The 12715-nt window shown below is 38.3% G+C and overlaps 1 protein-coding gene across 2 annotated transcripts in view; it reads right to left on the bottom strand.

Moving 5' to 3' along the window:
- The window catches only part of Ccser1 (coiled-coil serine rich protein 1), a 1161699-nt gene that overhangs the window by 441802 nt on the left and 707182 nt on the right, over window positions 1-12715 (bottom strand). The window contains exons 10-11 of one of the 2 annotated variants that reach the window (XM_055612834.1): window positions 6344-6388; window positions 5770-5864 (exon numbers count right to left, since the gene is read on the bottom strand). In XM_055612834.1, coding sequence (XP_055468809.1) covers window positions 5838-5864; window positions 6344-6388 — 72 coding nt within the window. In that variant the 3' untranslated portion in view covers window positions 5770-5837. Of the gene's footprint in view, window positions 1-5769; window positions 5865-6343; window positions 6389-12715 lie in introns of those variants that run through there. The other variant, XM_055612833.1, reaches the window with a different exon arrangement.

Raw genomic sequence — 12715 nt, 5'->3', positions numbered from 1 at the left:
TATATCTTAAGAGAAACTACAAATTGTATCCAAGACTCAGAGGTCATTGAGTGAAAGAGAAAGGGATGAGCATAAGAACAGAAGTTGTGGCTGGCTACAAGGAAATGGTGTCATCTGGACACAACAGTGCAGTGAATGTTCTTATGTACAAACAATGAAAAGTCATGCTAAACCTGTGCAAGACCACCCCAGACCAAATTCCAGGGAGCTAATAATAACTGCTTCAGGGAGAGGAAGAACTGTTCCTTTCCCTGGTGAGTCAACCATCCTCTAGTGGAAGGACACATGTTCACATATATTTGGGCAGAAGAAACTGCTCTTGATGTGAAAAAAAAAAAAAAAAAAAAAAAAAGAAATGAAAGGACACCAAAGCTGACTGGATACAGAAGTGAAGGAGAGTGTTAGAAGAATTGGAATGAGAGTGAATATGATCAAAAGATGTCTGAAACTCTCAAAAAACCAATAAAGATTTGTTTTCTTTCCTTAGTTAAAAATTGGGAACCATGTTTGTAGCAGCTTTATCTGTAATAGCCAGAACTTGGAAGCAACCCAGATGTCCATCAATGGAGGATGGATACAGAAATTGTGGTATTTTTACACAATGGAATACTACTCAGCAATCAAAAAGGAGGAAATCATGAAATTTGCAGGCAAATAGTGGGATCAAGAAAAGATCATTCTGAGTGAAGTATCCCAGAAGGAGAAAGACAAACACAATATATACTCGCTTATATAGACCTACAAGATATGATAAACATAATGAAATCTGCACACCTAAAGAAGATAATCAAAAAAGTGGACAAGGGTAAAGATGATCAATCCTCATTTAGAAAGACAAATGGGATGTGCATTGAATGTATGACAGGAGTCTACCACAAAAGGCATCTGAAAGACTCTACCTAGCAGTGTTTCAAAGCAGACACTAAGACTCATAACCAAACCCTCGGCAGAGTGCAGGGAATCATATGAAAGAAGGGGAGTTAGTATGATATGGAAAGGATAGGAGCTCCACAAGGACCAAATATATCTGGGCACAGGGTCTTTTCTGAGACTGACACTCAACCAAGGACCATCTATGGATATAACATAGAACTTCTGCTCGGATGTGGCCCGTGGTAGCTCAGTAACCAAGTAGTTTTCCAAAGTAAGGGAACAAGGACTATTTCTAACAGGATCTCAAGGGCAGGCTGTTTGACCTTCCCCCCCACCCCCCAGAGGAGGAGCAGTTCTGTTAGGCCACAGAGGAGGGCTTTGCAGCCAGTCCTGAAGATATCTGATAAAACAAGGTCAAATGAAAGGTGAGGAGGTCCTCCCCTATCAGTGGACATGGAAAAGGGCAGGGAAGAGACCAGGGAGGGAATGTGGGGTTGGGGAGGGAATGAGGGAGTGGGATACAGCTAGAACACAGAGTTAACAAAATGAAACTAAAAAGAAAAATAAAATTAAAAAAAAAAAATTGGGACCTAAAGTGAATAAACTGTAATTAATAAAAATAAATAAATTTAATTATAAAAAAAATTGAGACCTAAAACCCCTGCTCAGATAGACTCAGTAGCCCATAGACTCAGTCTCCAGGTGGGTACCCTAATAAGGGGAGCAGGGGCTGTCTCTGCCATGAACTCAGTGGCTGGCTCTCTGATAACTACCTTCTAGGGTAGGTTGAAGCCTTGCCAGGCTACAGAGGAAGATGATGCAGACACTCCTGATGAGACCTGATAGGCTAGGGTCAGATAGAAGGGAAGGAGGTCCTCCCCTATCAGTGGTCTAAGGAAGGGGCATAGTGGGAAAACAGGGAGGTAAAGGGACTAGGAGGAGACAAGGAAGGGGGCCACAGCTGGGATACAAAGTGAATAAATTGTAGTAAATAATAAGTGAACAAAAAAGAAAAGAAATTATATAAAATATTAGATCCTTAAGAACACTCTCACCTCGACACTTTTCGTTGACACTTACTTCTAAGAAAAGTATTCCCTTCATCATTTTTGTTCTATTCTTGGAAATCAGAGTTTTCTTCTTTTACCCTATTAAAAACAATTCTTTCTAGAGGCCTCACAGACATGTAAGAAATGACAAGAATAACATAAATAAGAAAAAACATGGTAATAAATATTCTGCTTAATAATTATCATTAAATCATAAATAAGATATCTATATTATTGTTCCTTCTACTTAATGTCATATAAAGAAATTATTTAAGCATCCAGAATAGGATTTATTTCATTTTCTAAATTTCTTGCTTTGAGATCTCAGGCCAGACTGATTTTCAATTTAAAATAGAAACGTGTAGTTTTTCAAGGCATACATAATGCAAAGCTATGCAAGCCTAATGCCAATGACATTCAAAATGTAGCAAAATAATTGCCCCCATGAGGATATTACATGCTTAAATAATACTTAACATGAGTATATGTCAAGAAAAGGCTATGTTTACATAATATAATCCTTCTTAAAATGGTAGTAAAATACAACCCTCAAAAAACTCTCATAGGAGATAACACTTTTATTTTGCCTGATGTTCTAATAAAAATCATTGTAAGTAAAAATAAGTTCTTTGAGGGACAGTTCCCTATTTGTATTCATCTCTATTTGTATTCGTGAAGCCTACGTGAGGCTTTTGCATGAGTTGTAGGTTCCAACGAATTGAGGAACCCATTTCATCAGAAGAAGAATAGCAGTTACACGGTCCCATTTTATAGAGTATTCTCAAAGCCGTTCTCTGACTGTAGGATCACCCTCCATAAGTACACGCACTGTGCATGCAGCGACTTGAGAAGACACCAATACATTGGCAGGGTTATGCACCTATTATCTTTTTTTTAATATCATTATAATACATGACCCTGGTAATACGCATCTCCAGGTCCTCCATTAACATAATTTATTTGTAGTGTATAGTTAATACAGAAGTAGTGTGAATGAGAATTCCTGAGAAGAGGAAGTGTCTGTAAAGGCCAATTTACTGATGAAAACTTCAATGACTGGGGAGAACATGGAACGTTGCAGGGCCAGAGCCTACTTACAATTTATCTTGGGCTATCTTTAGCCCGCTAAAGAACCATTCTCTGCCCCCCCCCCCCATTCCTTTGAGGAGATTGACCTAATTAATATTCTGAGACAGATAAAAATTTTTGTAGTATATTTACTTAACAAAACCCTAGTTATCCACCAACCAAAACACTAAGATAACATCTGAGACCTTCAGATGATATTTCAGTGCTGTGTTAACACACACTTGCTGTTTCCACCAACGTATTTGAAAGTACCTTGATTTGTGATTTTTTCATTCTGTTAGGATAAAACTTTACGAAACTGAGTCTGTGATGGAAAACGGAAATTGCAGTAACCTAAATTTGTGTTTCTCAGCCATGATTACTCAGGTTTGCCTCCAGAATAAACCATCTTTTATTTTCTGTGAAGTGATAAATGTGGATTTTTGCAGTAGAGAATGGTATCCAAATCCGGTCTTCCTGCCTGACTGTTAGCTTTCTAACAGGATTTACTTTACTTAAATAGTACATTACTGCCTGCTTCTATTTCCCATGCATGCTCAAGCTGTTGTCATTACCTCAAGAACTGAACAGAACATTTTCAATGACATTTCTTAAACCTTCTTCTAAATATTTGCCAATAGGTTCTTAGTATTATAACACCTATTGGGAATGTCTGTCATTTGAATTAAGACAAAGTAATTCATCTTAAGCAGCACATTGTAGTGAAATCTTTATCAGTCATGATGGGCTCAAGATGAGAAATTCTAAGGGACTGTTTGGGGATCTTGACAAACCCACATATTAAAATGTAACTGTTCAGAGTCACATTGCACTGCTTTGTAATGTGCAAACTGAGCGAGACTCTTGTCACTTCTCCTAGAGAGATGGTAATTACATCTTTGTTTACAGATGAGCTACCTCTGAGACTTGGCAAAATGGCTTCCACCATGCACTTTACCTAATTATCACCAGCTCTTCTACAGTCAGCTGCCATAAGACAGATCACTTTCAAAGTCATTGGTAGAGCTAATCTGAGTGCTTAGATTAAATCGAAGGCTTCAAATTACCCAGTGAAACCCCATCAAAAAATAAAGTAGTTGTTTTGAATTTTAATTGCCCACATTTGTTTTCTATATGCAGATCAAGGAAAGGGTCAGATGGAGAAGTCATTACTGAGCTAGTATTGATTTGATGATCAAATCTTCTTCGTAGTTATTAGAGACCTCAGTTTAATGCCTCCTCCTTCTCTCTCCCTCTGTGTCTGTCTGTCTCTCTTTCTTTTTTATATAATACATAAGCATATATGTATATAATACGTACATATATAAGATTTTCCCATAAGCCATAAAATACTCTTGAGACAATATATTTTAATTTAAAGCACACCACTGGCATGCTCTTACACATAAATGCATTTATAATAAAAATGAAATAAAGGCAATGAGAAAATTAGAAGTATATATCCATACATACAGTGTCTGTGAAGGCCAGAAGAGTCAGATCCTCTGGAACTGGGGTTACAGATGATTGTAAGCTGCCATGTAGATGATGGGAACTGAACATGAGTCTTCTATTAGAACAGTGTGTTTTTACCTGCTGAGCTATCTCTCCAATCCTTATCCTTCCACTGTTTTAACGACATTTTTTTAAATTGTTTAGCACCCTTAGGCTGTGAATAAGATTTACCTGATATATGATATGAATTTGGTTAAGATTTGATAAAATGTTTTTCTCCTTTAGAACTGAAAATTAACATGAAACAAGAAGCCATCATGCTTCAGAATCAATTATTTTATTTAATTTTTACACAATATATTTTGATCATGAATTGTCCTTGCTCAACACCTCCCACATCCCACCACACTTGCCTACCAACTCAACTTCCTTTATATTCATTCTCTCTCTCTCTCTCTCTCTCTCTCTCTCTCTCTCTTTTTCAAAAAAATAAAAAATAAAAACCAAAACAAACAAAGGAGACAAAATGCCTGAAGCAAAAGTCTCTGAAGTGCACTGTGCCTGTTCTATGTTGATCAGCTGCTCCTGGGTGCGGTGCCCGCCCTGGAGAATGGTTAACATACCCAGTGACATGGCAGCAGACAAACTCATTTTCCCTTTCCCCACCATTATCAATTGCAAGTAGCTTTTCGGTTAAGGGAGGGATCTTTTGCACACTTCCCATGATCAGCTCTGGAGTTTTAAGTGACATGAACCTGCAGCTGTGTGCATGCTGCCTTCTTCTTCTGTGAGTTCACTGTGCATCAGCCAAATCGTGTCTGCAGTCTTGGTCTTTGGTATCAAAAAAAAAAAAAAAAAAAAAGAAGTCTAAAGATTTTACCTATATTTCACCTTCCCTAGTTATTTTTCTGATGTGAGCCACCAAGAGAAAATACTCCCCTGGATGAAAAGCAGCACAGCAAGGAAAACAGGTTCTCAATGACAAGAATGGAAAGAAAATGTCAAATACTGAAAATACACAAGAAGAAATTAGAATAGGGAGGAAAAGGAGCAAATGTCACTCACTAAAGAAGTCCGTTTGAAGAGGATGAAGCCACAGTGATGGTGGGAGGAAGATTTGTTTTATTTGGTAACAGAAAAACATCTCCACTTTTGCCAATGATTTGTTATATAAATTTCAGAGAAAATAATAATGAATTTTTTACAACGAAAATATAGATTTATTGAATCAAACATTCTGCCCGTCCCATGCCTCCCATTAACTTGAGTTATGGAGTCAAATTTTGTACATCAAGTATAGAGAGAATTTTGGCAGTTGCCATCAGCCTTTGATTAGCAGACAAAAGCATCTCTAATACGATACCATACCGCTACTATGTGAGTTCACTGTCTTTACGATGCATTTGAGGAAATCAGCATCTATTAAAGAAGATTTAATAACTCAATGTGACCACAACAACTGCACACCAACTTTGTACACACTCCAGCCTGACATGAATTCTGCCAATTCCCCAGTAGGCTTTTAAATATTTTGCTGAAAAGGCTTTTCTAAACCCTTTGAGGGTCATGTTTCTGCAGAAACCCATTATAATACACACATTTCATTACCTTGGTGAACAGTATTTTCTTCCACTTCATTGAAATAAGCATATATGTTACTTACATAAATAGTATGTTTATTTAAACACATGCAAAACCTGCTTTCACTTCACCATAATGAATGGGAAAATATATACATATATTTTATGTATATATGCTCTTATGTACATATATGCATGTGTATGTATGTACATATATGTTTACACACATGTATTCACAATGCCAACATTAGTCACTATCACCATGCCACCACAGCACGTTATCTTCTTCCCTCTATTCCACCTTTTATGCTTTCTTACCTCTCTCCCTCCTTGTACTGCCTCCAGTCGTTTCAAGCTTAAACCCTGAAAGAAAAATATAATACATACTTATCCATAGGAATTAACTAATGATTGGCACCATCACAATGACTGGTCTTATCTGTAGTAAAGAAAAGTACTCTAGGGATTTGGTGCTGACAAGCCACTTCCTGCTCTAGTGTTAGGACTGTTTTCCACAGTAGAAGAAGAAAATGTAATTCTAGGCAAATACTCACTGTGCTTACAAAGAAGAAGGTTTACCTGTTTATCATCAAACTAATCGCAAAATAAGCTTGTGAAACAAGATGGAGAAATGGAGTGATTGCTCATCTGCCTATTTATCAATCTATCCATTTATCCTACTATCGTTTGTAATCTAACTTCATTGAGTCAATGAAACTTAGTAAGGGAATATAGTAGAAGACTGCTTTAACATGAAAACCAATGATATATTTAATTCCTATAGTAATTCCTATAGTAGTTACTTATCTTTGAGAAATGAAGTGAAAATCACATCAACAAGAGAAATAGAAATAATAACCAATGCTATAGCATTTGATTTATTTCACTTTTTTCTCTGTCCTAACATTTTCCTTCCTTGTTCTTTTCTTCTTCATTTTACAATGTGCATCTGTTGAATGATTACTATGATTCAGATATCATAGAAGACACTGAGAATACATACATACATACATACGTATGTATATATGAATCTGTAAATAGTACATAATTGAGCTAAAGAAATGTGAAGCCCAACTTCAAGAGATAGTGTTCTAAATGTAATTCTCTAAAATCTGTACACCTAAAGAAACTAGTCAAGAAGGAGGACCCTGGGTAAGATGACCAATCCTCATTCAGAAAGGCAAAGAGGATGGACACCAGAAGAGGGAGAAAACAGGGAACAGGACAGAAGCCTACCACAGAGGGCCTCTGAAAGACTCTACCCTGCAGGGTATGAAAGCAGATGCTGAAAATTATAGCCAAACTTTGGGCAGAGTGCAGGGAATCTTATGAAAGAAGTGGGAAATAGTAAGGCCTGCGGAGGACAGGAACTCCACAAGAAGAGCAACAGAATCAAAATATCTGGGTACAGGGGTCTTTTCTGAGACTGATAGTCCAACCATGCACCACTCATGGAGATAACCTAGAACCCCTGCACAGATGTAGCCCATGCAGTACAGTGTCCAAGTGGGTTCCATAGTAATGGGAACAAGGGCTGTCTCTGACATGAACTGATTGGCCTGCTGTTTGATCACCTCCCCCCGAGGGGGCAGCTGCCTTACCAGGCCACAGAGGAAGACAGTGTAGCCACTCCTGATGCAACCTGATAGACTAGGATCAGAAGGAAGGGGAGGAAGACATCCTCCATCAGTGGGCATGGGTGGAGAAGAGGGAGGGACAGTGGTATAGGGAGGGGAGGAGGGAGAGAGCTACAGATGGGATACAAAGTGAATAAACTGTTATTAATAAAAATAATATTAATTAACCCCCCCAAAAAAGAATGAGGCCTGTAATAGACATCTACAAAGACCTCAGCTTAAAATGATATTGAAGTATCTTCCAGCTTAGAGAGGAAAGGCATACAAAGAACTCCCTCCAACAGAGAACTCTTCTGAGTTCTCTGAACTCAGTAACTCTTCTGAGCACCCTGCTTGAGCTCCAGCAAGCTGGCATCACAGGCACACATTACAATGCAGAAGTCCAGCTTCCCCCCACCCCATGCCAGGGGTCCTGTGCACTGGGAGACGTAGAAGCGGGCAGAGAGATTAAACTCAAGAGTTGTGAGCATGTGTGTTCTTACAGTCAGCTCCTACCTCCTAGTTCAGATGGCTCCTGGTTCAGATGGCTTATAATAAGCTGTTACCTTCAGCTCTAAACTATCTAACACCATCTTCAGATCTAACTTTGGCAACTGTTCTCACATGTACATACACTCACACAGTCGCACAATTTAACAATAAATATTAATATGTTAAAGGGCTGAAAAGCACTGTACTAAAGAAATACTAATGACTTCACTGGCATACTTTGAACTGTGCAGAACGTTGAACAAAAAGTTGAGCAAATTGCAAGGATTTTCAAAGAAAGTTTGGACTTCCTTATGCAAATGTTATTTTGATACTAAAGAGGTAAAAATGAGGGCTGACATTCTCTCAATATTGACTAACTTCTTTTCATTTTCTTCTTTATAAAAGAATTGATCCCTCAGGAAAATGTTCATCACAAACCATGATAAATTCTTGAGTGATGAATATAATAATTACACTGATTTGATCATTATTCTTAACATATCAAAGCCTCAGACTGTATCCAGTAAAATCATATGGAATTTTATGTCATTACAATATGTTATTAGGAACCGGAGAGATGCCTCAGCATTAAAAACACTGGCTGTTCTTACAGAAGATCTGGGTTATACCACCAACACCTATATGATGGTTTACAGCCATCCATAAATCTATTCAGTGGGTTACAAGTCCTCATGTGGCCTCTGTGAACAGCAGGCACCTATATGGTGCACAGACATGCATGCAGCCAAAATATGCAAATGCACAATATAATTAAAAAATGAAAACAAATAAAATGAAAATATAGATATAAATATATAAATAAATTTAGAACATTTTTTTGCATTTCTTTAAATTAAGAGTGGGGAAGCATAAATTTTTCTTATTAAAATTAATAGTTTACTTAAGTCAGAGTAATTCTCTGTTTCTTGTGACAATCTGAAAGTTGCATAAATTGAGTTATAAATTTGCATTGACTTCAACAAATCTAGTAAAAAGATTAGTTTGGGAAGTAATATGCTACACTTAAATTCTAGCTATACATTTCATAATTTAAGAAAAAACTGTTAATTCCACTGTTAATCAAAAAATATTATAATCATTTAAATATTTCATATTTACAAGGAAATTACATTATTCAATTATTTCTTTGCATATGATTAAAAGATTATGCAATGTTGTTTTTACAAGTCATCTCTTGCTATAGAAAACTTCTTTCTTGAATTATTCTGATGAAGCTATTGAAGGAAAATATTATATAGGTACCTCCCCCACTTCACAAAGTAGCATTGTTGAGTCTGCCAAAAATTCTAGAATACACCTGAGAGAACATGTGTAAACCGAATGGCAGCCTGCCTTCTGAGCTGAAAGCCTTGTCCTCATTCATAAAACACGTTCTGAGAGTTTAATTTCCAAGGAAAAGAATACAAGGTGAAACAGCACCTCTCAAACAAGGAAACTATAAATAAAGTTAATTCATTTGCACAAGTATTAACATTTGGGAAAGTATGCAAGAGCAGGATTGAATTCAGGATCATAAGGGGTTTTTTTAAGATATTTTTTTTTAAATTTTGAAATTAAAGCTTAATTACAAAATTTTCCTCTTTCCCTGTTCTCCCTCCAACCCTGATCTTGCTCTCTCAGATTCATGATCTCCTTTCTTTCTTTCAATTTTTTTAAGACTGAAGATGACACCTTTTAACTAGATTAGTCACCTAGCAGACAAAGCAGAGAATGCTCACCCAATGCCTGGCCCAACCAAAGACAACAACAGATCATCTGGAGGTATCTCCATTCCCGATCTCAAGCTGTACTACAGGGCAACAGTAATAAAAACTGCATGGTATTGGCATAGAAACAGAAAGGAGGATCAATGGAATCGCATAGAAGACCCAGAAATAAACCCACACACCTATGAATTCTCAATATTTGACAAAGAAGCCAAATCCATTCAATGGAAAAAAGACAGCATCTTCAACAAATGGTGCTGGACCAACTGGATGTCTACATGCAGAAAAATGAAAATAGATCCATATCTATCACCCTGCACAAAACTAAAGTCCAAGTGGATCAAGGACCTCAACATAAAACCAGATACTCTAAATCAGCTGGAAAAAAAAGTGGGAAACAGCCTAGAATTCATTGGCACAGGAGACAACTTCCTGAACAGAACACCAACAGCACAGGCTCTAAGAGCAACAATCAATAAATGGGACCTCATGAAACTGAAAAGCTTCTGTAAAGCAAAAGACACTGTCATCAAAACAAATAGACAGCCTACAGATTGGGAAAGAATCTTCACCAACCCTTTATCTGACAGAGGGCTAATATCAAGTATATATAAAGAACTAAAGAAGCAGAAAAGCAACAAACCAAGTAATCTACTTAAAAAATGGGGAACAGAGCTAAACAGAGAATTCTCGAAAGAGGAACGTCGAATGGCAGAGAAACACTTAAAGAAATGCTCAACCTCATTAGCCATTAGGGAAATGCAAATCAAAACGACCCTGAGATATCACCTTACACCCATCAGAATGGCCAAGATGAAAAACTCAAGTGATAGCACATGCTGGAGAGGTTGTGGAGAAAAGGGAACCCTCCTCCATTGCTGGTGGGAATGTAAACTGGTTCAACCACTCTGGAAGTCAATCTGGCGCTTTCTCAGACAACTAGGAGTAGTGCTACCTCAAGACCCAGCTATACCACTCCTAGGTATATACCCAAAATTTGCTCAAGTACACAACAAGGACATTTGTTTAACCATGTTCATAGCAGCTTTATTTGTAATAGCCAGAACTTGGAAACAACCCAGATGTCCATCAACGGAGGAATGGATACAGAAACTGTGGTATTTTTACACAATGGAATACTACTCAGCAATCAAAAAGGAAGAAATCATGAAATTTGCAGGCAAGTGGTGGGATCTAGAAAAGATCATTCTGAGTGAAGTATCCCAGAAGGAGAAAGACAAACTTGGTATATACTCGCTTATATAGACCTACAAGACATGATAAACATAATGAAATCTACACACCTAAAGAAGATAATCAAGAAAGTGGACACAGGCGAAGGTGATTAATCCTCATTTAGAAAGACAAATGGGATGTGCATTGAACTTATGACAGGAGTCTATCACAAAAGGCATCTGAAAGACTCTACCTAGCAGTGTTTCAAAGCAGACACTAAGACTCATAACCAAACCCTCGGCAGAGTGCAGGGAATCATATGAAAGAAGGGAAGTTAGTATGATATGGAAAGGATAGGAGCTCCACAAGGACCAAATATATCTGGGCACAGGGTCTTTTCTGAGACTGACACTCAACCAAGGACCATCTATGGATATAACCTAGAACTTCTGCTCGGATGTGGCCTGTGGTAGCTCAGTAACCAAGTAGTTTTCCAAAGTAAGGGGAACACGGACTATTTCTAATAGGATCTCAAGGGCAGGCTGTTTGACCCCCACCCCAGGGGAGGAGCAGTCTGTTAGGCCACAGAGGAGGACTTTGCAGCCAGCCCTGAAGATACCTGATAAAACAGGGTCAGATGAAAGGGGAGGAGGTCCTCCCCTATCAGGGGACTTGGAAAGGGGCAGGGAGGAGACCAGGGAGGGAGTGTGGGGTTGGGGAGGGAATGAGGGAGCGGGATACAGCTGGGACACAGAGTTAACAAAATGTAACTAAAAAGAAAAATAAAATAAAAATAAAAAAATTAAAAAAAAAAGATATTTTTTTTAATTTTGAAATTAAAGCTTAATTACAAAATTTTCCTCTTTCCCTGTTCTCCCTCCAACCCTGATCTTGCTCTCTCAGATTCATGATCTCCTTTCTTTCTTTCAATTTTTTTAAGACTGAAGATGACACCTTTTAACTAGATTAGTCACCTAGCAGACAGAGCAGAGAATGCTCACCCAATGCCTGGCCCAACCAAAGACCTGCTCTATGGGAAAATGCGAACCCCTGGCACTATGAATGATCCTCTGCTAAGTTTTCAGACAGGATCCTGTCAGAGTTGTCATCTGAGAGACTCTACTCAGCAGTGCCTCAAAACAGATGCTGAGACTCACAACCAAACGTTGCAAGATGCATAGGGAGTTTTGTGGAAAAGTGCGAGGAATGAGCAAAGGATCTGAAGGTAATAGGAGCTCCGCAAGACTAACAGAGCCAAGTAACCAGGGCTCAGAGAAGCTTGCAAATACTGAAGCATCAACCAAGGACCACGCGTGAACTTTACCTAGGCCCCCTACAAAGAGGTAGCAGGTGAACACCTTAGGCTTCATGTGGGTCCTCCACTGAGGGAAGTGGGTACCGAGTCAGTCATTGACTCACTTGCCAGCTTTTTTATTACTTCCCCCTGGCGGGACTGCCTTGCCAGGCTACAAGGGAGAGGACAAGCTCAGTACTGATGCACCTCTGTGAGCTGGGATAGATGAAAAAGGGAGAGCACTTTTCCTGAGTAAGAGTGGAGGGAGAGTGGAGAAGGAGGGAAGGTTGTACTGGGAAGGGAGGAGGGAAGGGGCTAAAGCAGGATATAAAGTGAAGAGAAAGAAAGAAAGAAAGAAAGAAAGAAAGAAAGAAAGAAAGAAAGA

The sequence above is a fragment of the Psammomys obesus genome, unplaced genomic scaffold, assembly GCF_907164565.1.
Source record: "Psammomys obesus unplaced genomic scaffold, mPsaObe1.curated_primary_1811, whole genome shotgun sequence".
NCBI classification, from domain to species: domain Eukaryota; kingdom Metazoa; phylum Chordata; class Mammalia; order Rodentia; family Muridae; genus Psammomys; species Psammomys obesus.
The sequence above is the reverse complement of the archived record's forward strand: the minus strand, read 5'-3'. Positions and strand labels throughout refer to the sequence as shown.